The sequence below is a fragment of the Austrofundulus limnaeus genome, unplaced genomic scaffold, assembly GCF_001266775.1.
Source record: "Austrofundulus limnaeus strain Quisiro unplaced genomic scaffold, Austrofundulus_limnaeus-1.0 Scaffold57, whole genome shotgun sequence".
In the NCBI taxonomy this organism is placed as follows: Eukaryota; Metazoa; Chordata; class Actinopteri; order Cyprinodontiformes; family Rivulidae; genus Austrofundulus; species Austrofundulus limnaeus.
Genome location: NW_013952459.1, coordinates 556,775 through 575,885, shown reverse-complemented (window position 1 = coordinate 575,885; position 19,111 = coordinate 556,775). Strand labels below are relative to the sequence as shown.

General features: G+C 38.9%; 1 protein-coding gene across 4 annotated transcripts in view; it reads left to right on the top strand.

Moving 5' to 3' along the window:
- sema4d (sema domain, immunoglobulin domain (Ig), transmembrane domain (TM) and short cytoplasmic domain, (semaphorin) 4D) overlaps positions 1–19,111 on the top strand; it is a 46,467-nt gene that overhangs the window by 21,682 nt on the left and 5,674 nt on the right. For 3 of the 4 annotated variants that reach the window (XM_014009333.1, XM_014009334.1, XM_014009335.1), the window contains exons 3-9: positions 14,546–14,679; positions 15,611–15,756; positions 15,836–15,898; positions 15,992–16,090; positions 16,164–16,257; positions 16,384–16,500; positions 18,356–18,507. In XM_014009333.1, the coding sequence (XP_013864787.1) occupies positions 14,546–14,679; positions 15,611–15,756; positions 15,836–15,898; positions 15,992–16,090; positions 16,164–16,257; positions 16,384–16,500; positions 18,356–18,507 (805 nt within the window). Of the gene's footprint in view, positions 1–1,763; positions 1,823–14,545; positions 14,680–15,610; positions 15,757–15,835; positions 15,899–15,991; positions 16,091–16,163; positions 16,258–16,383; positions 16,501–18,355; positions 18,508–19,111 lie in introns of all 4 variants that reach the window. The other variant, XM_014009336.1, reaches the window with a different exon arrangement.

Here is a 19,111-nt window from a genome sequence, read left to right as displayed (position 1 = left end):
ACATTGGTGAATGCCACAAATTCTCCTAAATCACTCGTACGCACAATTTAAGAACAAATCTGTGCGTACGAACGGTTCTTGCATGAGGCCCAATGTTTCCAGCATTGCTGTGAGCATTTTTCTTTTTGCTCAGGAAACCAATGGAAAGAAACAGACTGGAAAATGTGAACGGAGCCCCGACCATCTGTAACGATAGTGTCAGGATTTCTCTTTTCTTAATCAACTTCATCAAAAATGTTTCATTGCGCCTAAATTTTAAGTGTTTTTTGTTTATGCACAAAATGAACATGTGGTTTTGACAATTCGATTGACCACAGTGCTAGTTGCTCACTCACAAGTAATCCATTTTTTTCTATAGAAAGGGATGTTCAGTGGTGGGCAGCGCTAATCCAAAAATTAGCTCCGCAAGTTCTAAAGCGCTTATAAAAATATTTAGGTCCACAACTTCAAAAACGCTTATGCCATAGAAAAATTAGCGTAAGGTAATTCTAAAGCACAAGTTCAATTTGACACTTACTAGCTGGCAACAACTGTACAATATATGTACAACACTGCCAACTAGCAGTGTATGAACCCTTGTACAGCTTAATCCTACAAGCGTCGATTGCTGGGGATGTGATTTCCTGAAACAGAACTTTAGCTCCTGTTGTAAAAATAAAACGTTGTTGAGGATTGCTAGTTCGGCTGCTTCTTTGTCTTTTACATTTGTTTGTTGTAGATTTTTCATTAAATAAGCATCAGTAAAGCAATTTTAAAACTGTTTATTGGAAAACTGAAGCGATGCATTCTGGGTACATGACGGATTTGATTTGTGACGGGAAATGAAAGATTTCCATGCAGTTGCTCCAGTAGACCACTAGATGTCAGTCTTCGTCAGCGTAACATCTTAAAATCATTTGAGTCTGTAACCCCGTTGCTTCGACCAATTACGTCAAGTATTGAGCTCCAGCGTTTAAACGTTATTTTATTTAAAAAAAAAGGAGCTCTGATTGTAAAGTAAAATAAATCAATACATACAACATTTTAGTATGGATTACAAACGTTTGCTGTTTTTGCTGGGAAAGAGTTCTAAACATTGCCTTTCTGCTATGTAAACAGACACAAAACGTTGTGGGAATGAGAACCTTGACAGAGAGCAACTGTCAGCAAGGATGTATACGTTTCCAATACATGTGTTTATCTGGGAGGGGTGCTGTTGGATAGATAATGTGTGTTGTGATTCATTGACAGCCATTCTTTCCGCTGTTCAAGATAATGATGACTGGTAAATAATTAGTTATTAGCAGTACTGCATTTTAATTTTAGAAAGCGCAAATCTGCTTATGAATTATAAAAATTAGTAAGACTGCTAAAGCGTTAATGAAATATTCAGGTCCGCAATTAGCAGATTTGCGCTTTAGCGGACTGTTGCTCACCACTGGGGATGTTTAAAAATTCAAGAAGTTTTGTGCTTACAGACTTAAAGTTACCACAATGGTCATTACACAAGGGAGATCCTCTGAATCAACAGTATCCTGATGAAAATAAAGTGGTAAAAGTGGCTTAAGTATGTTTTAATCACTTTTTAATAGGTTTGAATCCATCATCTGTCTCAAAGCTAGTGACAGTTTTTGTGTATAACGTGTGTTTTTGTATGATTCATCATGTTTTAACCACTGTTTGATGACTAACCTCATATATAGCCTTCTTCCCGGTGTAGGCACACTCAGTGACACATCACATAACTCTCTGGTCTGATCTGTCTGTCTTCTCCCCCTCCCTAGCCTGAGGATATTATAATTCTCTCCCAGAGGAAGAGCGTCGCATCTTTTAGGAGCCACAGGTCAGAAACTCTACTCCTCCTCTCCCTCCTCCCTGTTTGCTGTGCAGACCGATACCCGGCCGCTAGTGCCTGCAAGCTCCAACACCAGTGCTGCATGCTTATCTCGCTCCTACCCGCACCCACCTCGGGGCTTTGTTTGTGTTTTGACCCCCCCCCCCCCTCCTTTGCATGACCACACCTGGGCACCAGAACCTTTTATTGTCATTTTCCTGATGATTTCTTTCCTCTTTCACCAACTGTTCCTTTGATTTGGTGTTTCTTTGATATTCACACATTATGCTCCTGTTTTAGTTTACTTAAAAGTAATTGTGATGACAGTGTATCTAATGTGGTTTTTATTGGAAAATAAAAAAATAAACACATGCATAGAGGCCAGTGATGTTTTGGACAGCTAACACTGCTGTTTGGCTTTGCTTTTAAATTGCTAAGCGCCCACTTTAAACAGTGATTGTTCTGTCAGAGCGTAGCAACTGTTACTAGGCACAGAAGGTTTGTCAGGCTTTTTCCTCCAAAGACGATATGCAAATGGCTGCAAGAAGAACCGAATTTGGCATTTTAGGAGTTTTGGAATGCATCTGAACTCTTTCTGAATCTAAAGCTGTTAAGTGTGACTTAAACACTTAAACACCAAATGTAGTTCTCATAAAACTACAGTTAAATATTTTATTTATTGTAGTAATAAATAGGGCTGTAAATCACCAGCTTTATCACGATACGATATTACAACGATATGTTTGGATGACGATTTGATATTTCTCTATCACAAAGTCTGTCACGATATGATTTCGATTAAATTCAATTCACACGTCTGCCATTGATATAATGCAATATCAAATGCCCATCTAACACAATGACTGTGTTAGATGGGCATATGATATCGATTCACATCGAGAATATGATGACGATATAGATCAATATTTTCATTTTGCCTCGATAACTGAATCATGAACCATTAGTCATATATCGATATAGATTGATGTATTGTTACACCCCTAGTAATAGTGTACTAATGGTTTTAAAGTAACAGATTTCCCCTCAGAACAATTGTAAGCTTAACAGGATGCATTTTCTATCCAAAGCCATCAGTCTGCACCTCCATCCATTCTGCTCTTACACCAATGAATCATTTAAAAGCTTTTAAAAGTTTTGTGTTCTGTTTGGATCAAATCGAAAAGAAAAAATAAATATCCTCTGGATGGGTTCTTCTTTAGTGAAACATCCAGAGGACCTACTTATTTTTTCTTTTTGATTTTTTTCTACCTGGATTACTGAGATGCATCAGGACTGTTTGGATCAAAGTTTCTTCTGGTTTCTGGAGCTGATGGTCCATTCTGCTCTTTTAACTCTGTGTCATGTGAAGCATTTTGATCTGATAAATGAGCCTTCATCACTCACCTCTGACTGGTTATGCTGCTGGTTAAGCTCTGTTAAGTTATGGATTGGTAACTCTTCAGACCTGCTTTTTTATGTGACTGTGGCTTCATTAGTGGATTATGCCTCCATTAACACATATGTGTGGAGGCGCTTTCAAAGAGATGATGAAGCAGCACAGTTTTAAATTGTTAACATTTTGTAAAGACATGCATCTAACTTATTTATTATTCTGCAAAGTTACTGGTGCTCTGACAAACTTTCTAAACTTTAAAGTGTAAGTGACATGCATATCAGATAAATACATAAAGTCAAATAAAACATCTTTATATTCAAGAAACATGGTATAATTTGCATGATTTTATGCATTTTGTCACATTAACGGCATATTTTCTTTTAAATTTGGCTCATCCAAAGAAACAGGAAGTGACATCAAAGGGGAACTCCCTGGTCTTTGTTTACTAAAAGAACAATAATTGAACTCTTCTCTCTGATAGTGACTCAAAAAAATCATCAGAAACATCAGATTATTGTCTACAATCTGTGTTATTACCCATTGTTGCAATGCTCTGTTCACATGCAGGCATTCCCCTTTGACATCACTTCCTGTTTCTTCACATGCAAAAATTTCAACAACTGTTCATCTCAGCGAAGTAAAAAAAAAAAACCCTGATGTTATTCATGCAATCTTTCCAAACATGCATTTATTACCAAAAAATGATGTCACATTCACTTTAAAATGCTTCAATCTTACTTTGGGTTGCATATTTCATTTCCCTTATCTGCATTTAAAAAAACGTTTAAACTGCCACAACTTATTGAAAAAATGGCAGTGAAACATTTTAACCAATATTAACTTTGTTAGTTTGTTAGCTGTTGTATAATTAGTCACAAAATATAGGAACCAAACTTTAGTATACTTCTCTGAGAAATCGATCAGTTTTTTGTTGAAGGAATATTTTCCCCCCACTATTAGGGTGCTGCACAAGAATGAATGCTTGACCCAAATCTGCTGGCCAGATCACAAGAACTTGGCGTGATAGGTGTTTAAAGTTTAAGACTTTGCTTTGTGTTGTTTATCCCTCTAAAGAAAGTGTGAAATGAGTGTGTTGTGTAGTTGTATGCCAAGTTCAGGAGGACACACTGTTGGTGTTGTTGCACAGCTCTGGGTGATGGGTTGAGTTTTCAAACGGCACTCCAAAGGAGGTTTGCGTGCCTGCATCCAAAATTACCACCATGAAATCAGTGCCTGCTTGAAGACTGCCTTGAAAGAAAAGCCAAAGAAAGGAGTCCTGTTGAAAGGCAGAAAGGGTTTGGAAAAATATAGCCGGCTTGTAGTGATGGTTACAGCTCCCTCAAATGTTTCCTGACTGGTGGAAAAGCCTTGAAAATGTCATTTAAAAGGCTGTTTTATTTTTCATATTTGTCCACCGCTAAGCCAGAAACGTAAAAACAAAGCTTGCAGTCACGTCAGTGTTTATAGTCAATTTACAACCCAGACATATTTTCCCTTCTGGAAGCTGAAGTCACCTGCAGAAAAAAGAAATACCTTCAATGTGACTACCATTCCCCAGCTTGAAACCACAAGAGCTTCAGCTGGGCTTTCACAACTTCCAAAAATAGTTCATATTATATATTCCAAGGCCAAGCCGGCATCTCCCTAGACTTGATGAGAAAGCACATCAAAGCACATGTTTTTGGCTTTTCTGTGAAGAGTGCCTTTCATATGACCCCAGCTTATATTGTAAATTATTAATACAGAGAAAAGAACTGTCTACTCAACTGTGTCGCGTTAGTTCCCTGATAACAGCGCAGCTTCTTCCTGGAAAGTTTTATATGTTGTTTTTTACTGGTATTTATTGGTCATTTTAAGTGAACTGTAGCTATATACAGGAAATGTCTTGCATCAGTGATCAAGTGGAGGCCAGCAGGCCATATGTGGCCTGGGCCCTCACTCTATGCGGCCTGCAAGTGTTAAATTAGTGATAAATCAAATACAGTCTGATTAGCGATTGACAATAGTGTTCCCACTTCTAGCCAATGGTTCATGTAATACACCATTTATTAAAGTAGATATATCATGTTTTTAAATCCTTTTTCAAATTTAAATCATTCAGTTGGGCTCTATATAAAGTAGAATTGCAATGCCTTACAATGATGTCTGCAAATCTTTGAACATGAAAAAGAAAAGACATTTTTAGGCTGACAAAATTACTTTTCCAGGTGATCTCTAAAACTTGTGTGCATTCAGATGTCAATTGTAAAACTTCCCCACGTTTTTCATCCTTTTAATTAAAAGCAAAAGAGCCTAGTGATTATGTTTTCATACTGAACTACAGAGGCGCATTCAATTCCAGGATGGCGAACACCACACAGTAATCCTCTAGTTAGCTTACTTCACTTGGTTTTTATGTTTATAGGGAAGTTTTTCAGATCCTCCATGTGACTCGGTGAAAGGGTGTGTTGTTTTTAAAAAGCTTGCCATCGGCAGACTAAATATACCCTTTACTGCAGCTGACCCCTCATTTGGCTTTGCTGTGGCCACTTTATGTCGACATGCTTGCTCAACAGGGGCCTTATGACTAGTAATTATATAGGAGGGTTTCCATTTTTTTTATCCCCTGTGTAGTGTTACCTACACAAGTTCTCTTCCTCAGTTTCACCATCCAGGGTGTCATTGATGGTTTACTTATAGGATAATTCTAACTTAGTTTAGTTTTCAGCTTACTGTGCATCAGAAAGCCTGCACTGCTGATATTAAGCCTTTAAAGGTTATAATTCTCAATCTGGCTCTTTAAAAGTTAAACCTTTATTCCATCTGTCATTCAGTAAACAAACTGCAGATAATGTGCAATGACTGCACTTTTTTTTTCCTGACCAGCAGCCAGCTGTGCAATTGGCACCATGCAGCTGGTTACTTTCAGTGAACTCAGTGGGCTTTGATTCAGTGGCTCTCTACCTACAGGCTGCTGTTTCTTATCTGGTTTATAGCCTGTGACTGTAGATGTGAGAGTGCTAAGTGAGCCCAAAACCTTGGTCAAATACTTTTACATTCAAGAATATTTCCTTAACTTGATGCTTGTCTTTAAAAGTCTTGCTGTGGGTGAATGAGGAGTCATACAAAAGCAGCTCCACATGAAAGAATATCTCAAGGGTAGTTATTTTAATGGCATGTTAAGGGCTCGACACACGGGAGGCGACGTCGCTCGCTCACCATTCATTTCCTATGGAGCCTGTGCGGTGAGGCGACATTCGCTTGCCCTCCTCCAGCTAAGCGACCGGCGAAAATAGTGCATGTGAAATTTCGCGCTCGTACACGTAGACGTGCACACGCGAGCTTGCGACGCGACATATGAAAGTTGAAAAATGTTCAACTTTTGTCGCTGTCGCTTAGCGTACAACCAGTCATTGAGGGTTTCATTGACTGACCAATGAGAGGAGAGTATGCTACACACTGCAGTTAGCTAACACTTTCACCAAGTGATTACTAAAAAGCTTTGTGGGAATTTATTGGCACCAGGGTGAAGTTTATGGTAAGGTTTTCCTCATAAACTGTGTCTTGATGTGCATTTGTTTTTCAATATCATTAGCATTGCAAGATTTGTTTAGTTTACACGTCCGTAATGCACACCCACCTTCAGAGTCAAGAACCAATCAAATTTCATGAAGACAAGCGACCTGAGAGCGCGATTCGCAACGCTGCGATCGCTATCGCGTTCCGTGTGTCAGGTTTCACACTGGCTGCGATGACAGCCGTTAATCGCTGTAGTTTGTCGCTGCTCGTGTGTCGAGCCCTTTAGTGTGCTAACTGCTCATTCTCAGTGCACTGATGCCTCATAGCAAGAAGGTTCTGGGTTTGATTCCCGGTTTGGACTTGGGGTCTTTTTGGGCAGAGTTTACACGTTATCCTCGTGCTTGCGTGTTTTTGTTTTTGTTTTTCCTCCCACAGACAAAAAACATGTACAACAGGTTGCCTTCAAGTCTACATAGTCGTAAACCCCTCTATCAAGCTAGTATGGAGGTGCAGGGTGAAGCATATATTCAAAACTTCAAAATGTGAAGAAGAAGAATTTAATTTAATGTCCCCTTTAACAGATTTTTTAAAGACTGACTCCCTGCAGCTGTATTTGAGCTGCAGATGATATCCGTACTAGGTTCTGTGAAGTAAGAATAACAAACATTTAAGAGAATTTAAATTCTGATTTTGATGCTGAGTTTTATAGTGTAGCAAAATTGTAAACCAAATGTATCTGGGAGTATCAAATGGAGGCATGATGGCTAACTAGAGGTGTAATGTTTGTAGCTTAGCCAACGACGCAAGACTATAAAGACTCAACTGTCTACACTCCAAATGCCAAGAGTGGCTCACCCTGCTGCTCATAAATGGAACCCTAAACTCTTCTGCACCTGGCAGGATTCTAAGATGGGCTCTTGGTCTCTGTTGAGTCTCATAAGAAGGATCTAAGGCCCACATTTGGCATAACTGTGAGCTCATCCAGGGGTGTCAAACTCCTGTCCTCGAGGGCCGCTATCCTGCATGTTTTAGAGGTTTTCTTGCTCCAACACACCAGATTTTGATCGCTGGGTAATTAACAGGCTTCTGCCCAATTTGAAGAGTTAATTCAATCACTGAATCAGGTGTGTTGGAGCTGGAAAACCTCTAAAACATGCAGGATAGCGGCCCTCGAGGACTGGAGTTTGACACCCCTGGGTGTGTCAGCCTCTGTAGTCTGAGTATTTGGTTTCAAGTGAAGGACCCCTCTTTCACACAGGTCTGATTCCAAAATCATTTTAGGTTGCACCAAGACCACAATTAACCAGACTCCTAACGAGTTGTCAAAAACAAATACGTCTTTCTTTTTTAAAAATTCTCCCTTCTATTTCCTTCAATAAAATCTTAACAAATCACATCCACTTCTCAGATTTTGCACAAAATATTTTTTTTGTTTTTGCCAAACAAAATATAAAATATTGATGAGTTTATACATAATTTCCTCAATAATCCAGCTGTAGCTTTATGATTGACCTATTGTTTGGCTTATTTTGACCAATTAAAGAAATATTAGGCAGGTATGAAACATTAAAAATGGTAACAGTGAGCAGTGAAGCAATTAAAAAAAACTGACAAACTTTTTTTAATATCAGGTATTTTTTATAAATACTCTTGATTAATTTATGCAGTAACGATCAAGATTTATTTGTACATGTATTATCATTCTCACAGCTGGGGTGGGTACTGTACAGATGGTCCTGCTGATTAATGCCATTACTTATATGGTATTTAGTTGTGGAATGACTTTCAGTCATTCTTTTGGTAATGGTGCTTTCGCAACCTGTGGAAGTTATTTTCTCTGAGAGGTAAATGTCAAGTCGACATTCTTTCCACACACAAAAAAAAAACTACTTACTTCAAATTATCCAATAAAGTGTCTGTGTGTGGTGTTATATCAACAGCCTGTGCCAAAAAAGTTGCAGTTTCCTGGCTTGCTGCGGCAAAGTGAAGAAGAGCATCTCTGTGCATTGATGCTGAAGATGGGGGAGCATATTGTTAAAAAATGAGTGAGAAGCTCTGCAGGGTTGGGGTTGTTGGCAGGCGCTGAATAACCAAATTCCTCCCACCCACCATTCCGCTCTGTATCCTCTTCTCGCTCTCCGCTGACAGGATGCTGAGCTCCTTGTCGGCACTCTTAGCAGTAGAAATAAGTTGGAAAGTGGTGAAGTCATCATGGGGCAAGTGGGGCTCGCCACTTCATATGTGGGTCACATGAGAGCCAGGTGGTCAAAATTGATCATTATGCATGATTTGAAGAATTTTACTCAGGAAATGAACCATTTCCTTCATAACTTTACATACATGCAATTACTCGTCACAGCATGAAGTTCTTCTTTTCTCTGAGCACGAACAGCTCTGTGGTTTTTTATGTGACAGACTTGTCTTCACCACAGTTTTTACTTATCTGCAAACATCTACATTTTTTTCTGCACCTGTTGAAATGTAGATAAGTGGGGTTCTTTACAGATATTTTTGTCTCGAACATCTGCTTTGTCCTATTATCTACTTTTGAAGGTGTTGCTTTGTGCAAAAGGTGAAAGAAAAAAATTAAACTTGTCACAACAACAATTTTTCATAAAACTGAAGAGATATTTGTAATTTTTGCAGCCTGCATTAATAATGTTGCCGTCTCTGTAGCTTATACAACTGCAGAGCTCCCAATGTAGCTTTTCCCCAGCTTGTTTTTATGAATAGCTTAAATCTAAAAGAGGTAATTACGGTAATTTATTTTCAATAATTAGGGTTGCGTAAAATAGAAACATCTAGTTGTATAGAGAGGAAACAATACATTGATCCTCATTGATATATGATTAATCATTCAATTACTTCAAAGCAAAACAAAAACATCCATATACCCTATGTGGAATGATATCATGCCCATCTAAACACAATCATTTACTATATGATTTTGCATCATATTGATCTCAGACTTTAAGACCTAGAAACATTGTATCATCATCCAAACAAATCAATATATTGTGATAAAGCAGCTGGTGATTTACATCCCTATATACCACTAGATATAGTAATTCTCTGACTACAGTTGTTAAAGCTGATTATTTCACATTATTCTAACTAGGGCTGTGTATTCTCAGGAGTTTGGTGCATGATGCAATACTGTCAGGAAGGTGAAATGTTGACATTTTTTTTGCTCCAAAATATTCTAATAAAAAAACTCAGTATAAAGAATGCACCTTGCAGTACTTGCATGAAATCTGATTAAATTAATTTTTATTTTTATGCAGTCAGAAGAACACTGAACAGTGAGAACTGCCTTTTTATATTTCTCATTTCTTCTCACAACATCCATCTATCTGCCATCTAGTGGTCGGAGGCTAAAAGACAACACAAAAATGAACTGCTGGCATGAAAGCTTACATTTTCAGCCTTAAATAAAAATCAAAACAGTGCTTTTGAATATCGATACCGTAACAGGAAATAAAATATCGCAATATTTCAGTGTATCACTACTTTTTTACACCCCTAATCCTAACCAAAACACCTGGGTAAAACTAATAATGTCATGTTTCCTTCAAATTCTTTCCACATCGTTTATGCCACCTTTTCTTTCCTTTGCTTTATTGGTACTAACCTTTTACTTTGAGGTACTTGATCTCTAATTTTGGCTCTGTTGAGGATCTGTTCCCAATATTGGGATGAATTTAAGTTGAATACCAAACACACATCACCAAGGATGCATTTAAGTTTTGAGCCAAATGAAAAAAGAGAGCAATAACTCAGAGACCACAACAAATGACAAGCAACAAATGGTGCTAATCTAAAAATTCTTTGTAGCATAAAATCTATTACAAAATAATTTTTAATTTTTGGTGTGTAAAGATGTGACAATATATTCCAATGGAATATCTTTTTCATTTTTCTCTCAACTAAAATGATAAAGTTCTTTAAGCACAGATCAGCTAATTCCCCCCTCCACTTTCTGTTCCCAGTGCTCAGTGGGCAGCCTGCCAGTATTTGTGGCCAGTTAACAGCTCAGTGCTGGGAACCCCAAGGCCCAGAACAGGTGTCAACTCTCTGCCCAGCTAAAGAAGCTGAGATGGGAGCACAAAGGGCTCAAAGAGACCTGCCAGCATGGTAACCATCTTAAATATCTCTGGCCAGTACGGACACTCCTCTAAATCTCTCAGCAGTGCAGTGTAGCAGACGGCGTGCTCTTTCTGCTACTGTGATACCGACTCTCAAACAGTTCTGATGCTTGGACTTTGCCCTAAATGGGGCTGGGAAGGACAAGACTGATAGAGGCCATTAGGAGTTACAGATGAAGGATTGTGTCTTGTTGGGAGCCTGTTCGTTATGGAATGTGGCACGAGAGGACTTTTTTATGAAGGACAACAAATCAGTATTTTTGTCCACTTGGGGTCTTTGTCTCCATTTAGTGTTGTAATCTCATCTCTTCACACTGTTGCTATTTCAGTCCATTTCTGTCTCTTTAACAGGGACGTTCCTGCTGCTGTCATCAGACAGTTTGTGTTTCATCCGGTTTCCAGATCTCACGGGCTTGTGTGATCTTTTAAAGCCTGGCTCTGGGTTTTGCTCATGGGTAAATTGGCATTTAGGTTGTCAAGATTGTAGAACTGAGAGAAACGGAGAAGCAATGCCTTTCTCTTTCTTTCTCTCCATTGTTTACCACTGCAGTGGTGACGTGGATGTGAGGCAGGGTGGAATGGAGTCGAGTGGAGGCTACCCTCATCTTTAGTATACAATAGATCCTTGTGTACTTGACCCCCACCCCCCATTTAGCAGAATGGAGTCCATGGTTAAGCCCCGAAGCTGGGATGGAATTCCAGCTTTGACAGATTTTTTTTTTTCGTGAAAGCCTCGATTTGGAAGGGGGGAAAAATGTTCCAGTGTTAGGAGGATCATGGCCTCTGGGTCAGGTTGTTCTCGCTTTAAACTAAATCAATAATCAATTATCATCTTGCCTCTGTGTTTAGTTACAGAGAGCCCCATTGATTTAATGAGCTTTACCATATGATATATCCCTCCCTTCTGCTGGGTGAATAATAACCTGTACTTAATTGGAATGAGTCACAGTGGGGCTACTAGGTCATTCAAAAGTAATTAACTGTGATTTATTTGTTCTGTAACTCCAGATGGGAGTGGATCTCTTGAGAACAAATAATCTAATGAGGGGACTAAACAATTCATAATGTCCTTAACAAGTTTCATTATTTTTATTTGATTTTTATTTATTCACCTTTGACCATCAATCTTTAATCACATTGTTTGGGTGACAAATCTAACCATTTAACAAGTGTTTTGAGCTGAAGCTTCATTTGACCTTGCTGTGATTAAAAACCAGACAAACCTACTCTGTAAAGTAAAGTATGTACAAAACCACCTGACCTGCTTCTGCTCATCACAGCAGCGCAACTTTAAAACAGGCTGCACGGGACTTCCTAAAAGCTAACATCCTCTGTGGGTCGGATTCAAAGCTGAACCTGAATTTAAAAAAAGCACAGAAACTCTACAAATAACCGCCTCATCTCAGTTACGGGCCTTTCAGTGTTAATGACCAAGAAAAAGAAAGTAATCAGTCTTCTGTGTCACAGTGAACTGGACTGACGGGGAGAAAATTGGACGTTTAAGATGGTTCTGCGTTCACCCTCCAGCGTGGCAGTGAATTGGAACTGCATGTTTTACACGCAGGATTGAGAACAGATTTAGAGATTTTATTGTATTATTTTACTTAAGCTTTAAAGCTTATGCTTTTCACCCCAGCTTTTCTGCTGACCTAAAACTAAGTAGAAACATGGTTTTGTTAAAGGAAATAATTGTTTCTGTTTTAGACAAGGGGAAAAACAGATATCTAAAAAGACAGTATGTTATATTAACAATATTTAGCAAGTCTTTATTTAGGCATTTTTAAATACAATACATTGTAATAAAGAAGAAAACTTGTAGTTGTTTAAGCAGGTTGTAGCTAAAAACACTATTTTAAAGTGGGGTGTTTTGCAAAATTAACTTTTTTGAACTTTATATCATGTCATTCCCTCATAAAAACATACCCAGAATGTTGCTTTGACTCGTTCATACATGTTTGAGAGATCCTTGAATCTCCCGTGGTAGCCATTTGTAGCTGCCTAAACACTTGCTGGTACAAAGCACCGCCCATTTACACAAAGCTCCTCCCTGAAACTCAGTCCCCAGCTGAGCTCCCGCCCCACAGAGCACGACTCTCCCACACATCTCCACCAGAACTGGTGGAACTGCACATCTGTTGAGCTTCCTTTTTTTTCACTTAAAAAAAGTCACTGATGATGAAGAAATAAATAAACTAATAATATTTGGTTTCATTTTCTACTGAAGTGACAAAAAAAGAAGAACAAAAAAAAACATCTGTTGAGCTTCTAACACTAACTACTTCTCAGTCTGATCGTTTTCGGATTAAAGAGTACCTTCAGTGATGGAATTTATTTTTGGATGCCAAGGAGACTAACCTCATAGTTTGTCAAAATTGGTTGGATTTTTTTCTCATGAAAGTTTGTAAACGGCATGAAGTGTTGTGAGGATGTGCTGAAGTGGGAGTATCAGAAACAGTAAGAGAGGCCAAATTCAAAGTGTTTAGATATGAATTTATTTTTTGATAAATACAACATATTTATAACAAATGATGGTAACATAGTTACTTCATTGCGCCTTCCATATTCTTTAACACTTTAAGTATAATCTGGGTAAATTAAATGTCAGAAAGCAGTTTACGGAAGTGTTTATCAGGTGAAATCAGCAGGTGAGGGAGATAAAGATGACAATGACTCATTGGAAAACAGGCACCTCCATACGATAAGAGCTGATGGCTACAGCAGCTTCATCATGCTGGTTATTGTCGTCATCGTCACCCGAGGCAGACACCTATCTGGGTTTTAGTGCTGTGTTTCTAAATGCTCATATATCTAAAATAAATTACTTTATTTTGAGAAATCTGACCAGGTCACAAGTTCTTTTCTCATTCATGATCAGACGTGTGTTTCATTAAAACCTTATTTCATTTTGCAAGATCTTGAGGGATTATTTTGTGAAGGTTAGGCTGGTCCTGAGTTTCATAGAGTAATTCACTACAAGCAACTGGTGAATCTTTATCCGTGTGACGCGTCAAATCTTTTGTAACCGTGAGTAATTTAATATGTTGTCCTGTAGTTAAGATAACACACACTGTGGGCTCAGATAGATGTAAAACTTGCATGATAGAATGTGAGGTTGGCAGGATGTGTGTGGTTTTGTGTCCGTCACAAACCAACAGTTTCCTGGCTCTGTTAGCACTGGATGTCTTCATGTGTTGCAGAGTTCCCTTTGTCCTCTCTTCACTGTCCGCTTTAGCACCTCGTTAAAGTGGAAGTCCACATCCATCATTTGTCTTTTTTTTTCTGAAGATTTTTTGAATTGAAGTCAACGTTTGTCCAACTCCTAAAAACAACCAGTCATGTACAGGACAGGCTTTGAAATAAAAGAAAAGTGACTCAGAGTTGCACAAAATTTGGTTTCTTTAAGTCTTGACTTTCAGAGTCAAGGTAGTGTTTAAGTTTTATACTATAGGATGATTTAGGACTGTAAATCTCAATCACATTGTTTCTGAGTCATAAGCAGCATCATAAATGTTTTTTTTTTTTTTTTGGTCGGAAAATAGTTCCCAATTTAAAATCTCTTCATTCCAATCTCTTTACCTCTGTCTGTGCTGCATGATCACATCAACTCTGGGAGAACTCTGCATCGCTGAGCTGGGTCTGGTTTTTGCAGAAATAAATGTGTTGCTTTGGTTCTGCTTTTTTATGCTCTTTCAGGGGAAACTTCACTGTTCCAAAGCTAACAGAGTCTAATATGGGATTTGGTGTGCTGGGAGTGTTTCTGGGGCTGCTCCTGGAGGTCTCCACTCATGGACCCCACACTGTTCCTCGAACTTCCTGGAAACACCAAGGTAAGACCAAATGCAGTCGTGAATGCTAAACAGTTAATAATTAGCTGTTATGACTAATTCTAAGTGCAAATAAGATACCAAGTGAGCAAATGTTGAAGTGAAGTCTGCAGTTGTGACCTTTTATACTTCTAAATTTAGAAATATGTCAAGGTGTTGAATCCTTTTTTTATAGTAAATGTTCTCCAAAAGGTCCCCATGTTGATAGATATTGAAACTTCTCTAAAGTTGCTGCGAACAGGAAGTAGCATTGCTTATTAAAAGTCAGCGTCCTTGAGCTCACGTAATCAAACCAAGGAACGTGAGCCAATAATTAAAGTTCAGTCGGAGGGAACAGAACTTTCACACGGCCTTTATATGTCAAACCTCTTTCAGCTCAGCATATCGTGTTCACAATGGAAGATTTGGTTTCACCTGCCGCCTGATATCATCTGGCGAAACTACCTTTGGCCTCACCTCGGGTGATTCAGTTTAGACCCGCGTTCTACGAGGTGGAAGATTTTAGAAACGACTCGAGTAACTGGGTCTCTGTGTGAGAACGACGAGAGCAGATCATCCTTTAATTAGTTCCTGTAGCACGGCCTCTGCTTCCGTTAGTCACTGAGGGTATTCTGCTTTTGTCACTGTGGCGTTTATGGCTTGCATCTGTAATTTGAGCCGACACGCACCTGGCACAACCAGTATTACTTGAACACAAACTTCCTATCATGGAGTGAAACAAACTAACAATGTCTGTAGCGATTAGAACCGTGTCCCTGTGTGGACAAAAATACAAGTTCAAGTTGTGACTTTTTTATTTATGCCATCAGTTATTTTTTTGCATTTAAACATCAACAGAGATACAAATCTGTACATATAAACAATCAGTTTGACTTCACCTCTGAAGACATTTTAACGTGGGTATAAATGAATGAAACGTTGGTTTTGATGTCAGATGTGGATCTTCTGGAGTTTTCGGAGCCTGGGATTTTCAACTACTCAACGCTGCTGCTGAGTGAGGAAAGAGACGCTCTGTATGTGGGAGCGAGAGAGGCCATCTTTGAGCTCAGCAAGAAGAACGTGACTATCAAAAACCATAAAGTAATCATACAGGAAGAACGCTTCTAAGAAGAGTTTTTAGAGTACTTTGGAAATATCTGATCGTGGCTCTGTTTTTAAGGTCCAATGGACGGTGACGGAGAGCCACATGAACATGTGCACGCTTAAAGGAAAATCAAAAGAGGTTTGTTGTATTATATATTTATATTCTATGTAACGAGTCTGTACCATGCTAGAAACAACCACGATAAAGTAAATTTGTACTCCTCCATTTCAGAGAGACTGCTTAAACTACATCCGAGTCCTCCAAGTTGTAGATGACGAGCGGCTCTACGTCTGTGGCACGCACGCCTTTCAGCCTCAGTGTGATTACCTGGTAGGAACAAACAACTAGGTGTGGATTTGCCCGTCGACATCACAACCTTTAACCTGGTCCTGATCTCTTTCAGAATCTGGGCGACTTTTCTTTGGAGGGTCAGACTGAAGATGGCAGAGGGAAGTGTTCCTTTGACCCTTCACAAAGCTTCACCACTGTTATGGTCGGTGAGTTGAGGCCAGTTTTATCTCCTTTCACAGCGACAGTCTTGTTTTAAAATGCTTAAAAATCTTCTGTAATCTGTCTTCATATGGAGGGGATAACTCAGCGTTATTGCTTACTTCTTCCACCAGATGGAGAGTTGTATTCTGGGACGGCTTATAACTTCTTAGGCAGTGAACCAATTATTTCCAGATACTCTCCTTCCCATTCTCTACTGAGGACGGAGTACTCCACATCATGGCTCAATGGTGAGTTTAACCTGACAGGTGTGAGGCAGGTATTCATCTGGGGGAAAAAAAAATCAGTCTGGAGGCTAAGCAGGAAGTATTTTAGTATACTGTGATCTTCTGCTTTTTCACCTTGTGCTCCACAACTTGTTTGCTTTTATAAACCATCCCACACATACAGCATGTGAGGGATTGAGTTCTGCTACAAAAATAGTTTTTCCTCTTTCTGATTGTGAGGAGCAATTTACAGAAAACACAACTAACAACTTCTTGTTTCTCCTAAACAATGACCACCTCGTCATCTGTCAGAAGGACACTGTAGCTGACAGCTAAACTGTCAGAGCTCAGTTATCGTTCTTCCAGTAGTTCATGATCACTCTTTGGAAAACTTTGTCATGTTCTTATGTTATTCCCTCATCAAACACATACCCAGAGTGTTGTTTTGACTCATTCATGCATGTTTTAGAAGTCATTGAATCTCCTGTAATAGCCATGTGGAGCTGCCTAAATGCTTTCTTGTACAGAGCACCACCTATTTACTATAAGACCCTCCCTGGAGCTTAGTCCTCAGCCAAGCCCCTGCCCCACAGAGCACCCCCCACAGCTCCATCAAACTAGCAGCAGGAGACGTATTTCTTTACTAATCACCATCAGTTCATTGTAAAACGTATCTTACAAATGGTGGATTTTCATGATTTCATTGGAAACAGATACAAAATGGATTATATTTATAGTTTCTTCACAAAAAGTAGCTCAACATTGATGAATATGTAGGAGAGGATGACTGGAAGATGTGTACAGTATGTTACCAAGCTGAACTGTCTTGTAAGAGCTTCTGTACTCGCTCACCCCTTATTTACACTAGATGTGGTTCCGCTCCGCTCCACAGTAAATATGCAGCCATTATAATCAATGAGAGTATTTACACTGGCTCCGCACGGCAGCGCAGGGCAGCGGTGAGCCATCCTCAAAAATTAGGTTTGCTCCCATTGGATGCTGGAGCTGCGCCAGAGTCGATCTACAAAGATCGCATCGCACCAACAGGAAAAGGAACAAGCACAACATCTGTATTTTCACAGTAACTCACCAAAGGCAGACTCATTTTTTCAAAATCCCAGCTATATTAATACTTATATGGATATATTTATACACAAATCCTGTCAAAAATATATCATTCTGTTTGGGAAGCAGACGGCAACATGTAGCATGCAGCATATGTACACATAATACATGAGGATTTTATTTTGAAATCAGAAGTTTAAAAAAGACGCCAGCGATGCAATTTCAACTTTGTTTGGAGTTTGTCTTCCTCAGAATTAATTCTTTTGCTCTGACTTCCACATTTATCACCGGATTTATCGTACAATCTCACATTTCCATCGTTGAATCATTCGAGTAAGGTTCAACTGTATCCTGAGTTGCCAATTTCCAAAACCAATACTATGTAATGTTGCTTCTTTTTTACAACAAAATACAACACTCGTAGTAAAGGTTGTAAACCGCATGAGGCATTGTTGTGAATATGTGCTGAAGTGAGATTACCGGAAATGGTAGGAGGTTCTTAAAGAGGCAGAGGTCAATTTCAAGGTGTGTAGATAGGCTGTGATGCAAAGTCAAATTTATTTAGCGTTTATATAACAACTGAAGGTAACAGTTACTGGTTTGTGGTATAGAACTGAATTATGTGCCTGGAAAATACAAAATGCCCCCTTTTTGTGATAAATAATTGTAACAGGTTCAAACTTTTATTAACATGCATCAGCTAGATCTTTATTGAATGTATAAGCTTTGAATTAATACATTTTTCATTTATTTGTTCAGTTCTTCCTCGTCTGTGGTGCTTGTACCAATATTTTTTTCTCCGCTCTCTTTGCAGAACCCAGCTTTGTGTTTGCTGATGTGATCAGAGAAGGAACAAACAGGGTTGTTGGTGAGGACGACAAAATCTACTACTTCTTCACCGAGGTGTCTGTGGAGTTTGAATTCTTTGGCAAGTTGCTCATTCCCAGAGTGGCTCGAGTCTGTAAGGTCAGAACACGTGCACCATCTACACACGCTGCTTGTTGTTCTTGTGTATGTGTCACCTCTGATAATCTGAGGGGGAAACAAACAGTTGGACTTCATTCTTCATTCATTCTTTCTTATCTGCTGATACTCCCTGACATGAAAGGTTAGGCATCTTTTAAATAGACTGAATAGTTTCCAAAGTTTCCCTGCTTTTTTTAAATATTCAGTTAGGAAACCTTGACAGTTAAGTTATTACAAGACAATGCACAACCAATCTGATCACACAATGCATCAACTAAACCATCTGACTGTTTAAATATCCCACGTCTTCTTACATAAGAGTTTCTCCAAGTTGTCATCTTTTTTTAGGGGTAAACTCATAATGATCAATATAAGCTTATCTTCCATTTTCCCTGTATTTCTGCCTGGATTTATCACTTTTTTTCACCATGCAGGTATTTATCACAGCAACAACAACTTTTGTTGTTTTATTTAGATTGAAAGACCCCAAAATGTGCAAAAAAAATTCAAATTCAGAAATTTGTAGGTTTTTGTGTGTGTGTGTGTGTGTGTGTGTGTGTGTGTGTGTGTGTGTGTGTGTGTGTGTGTGTGTGTGTGTGTGTGT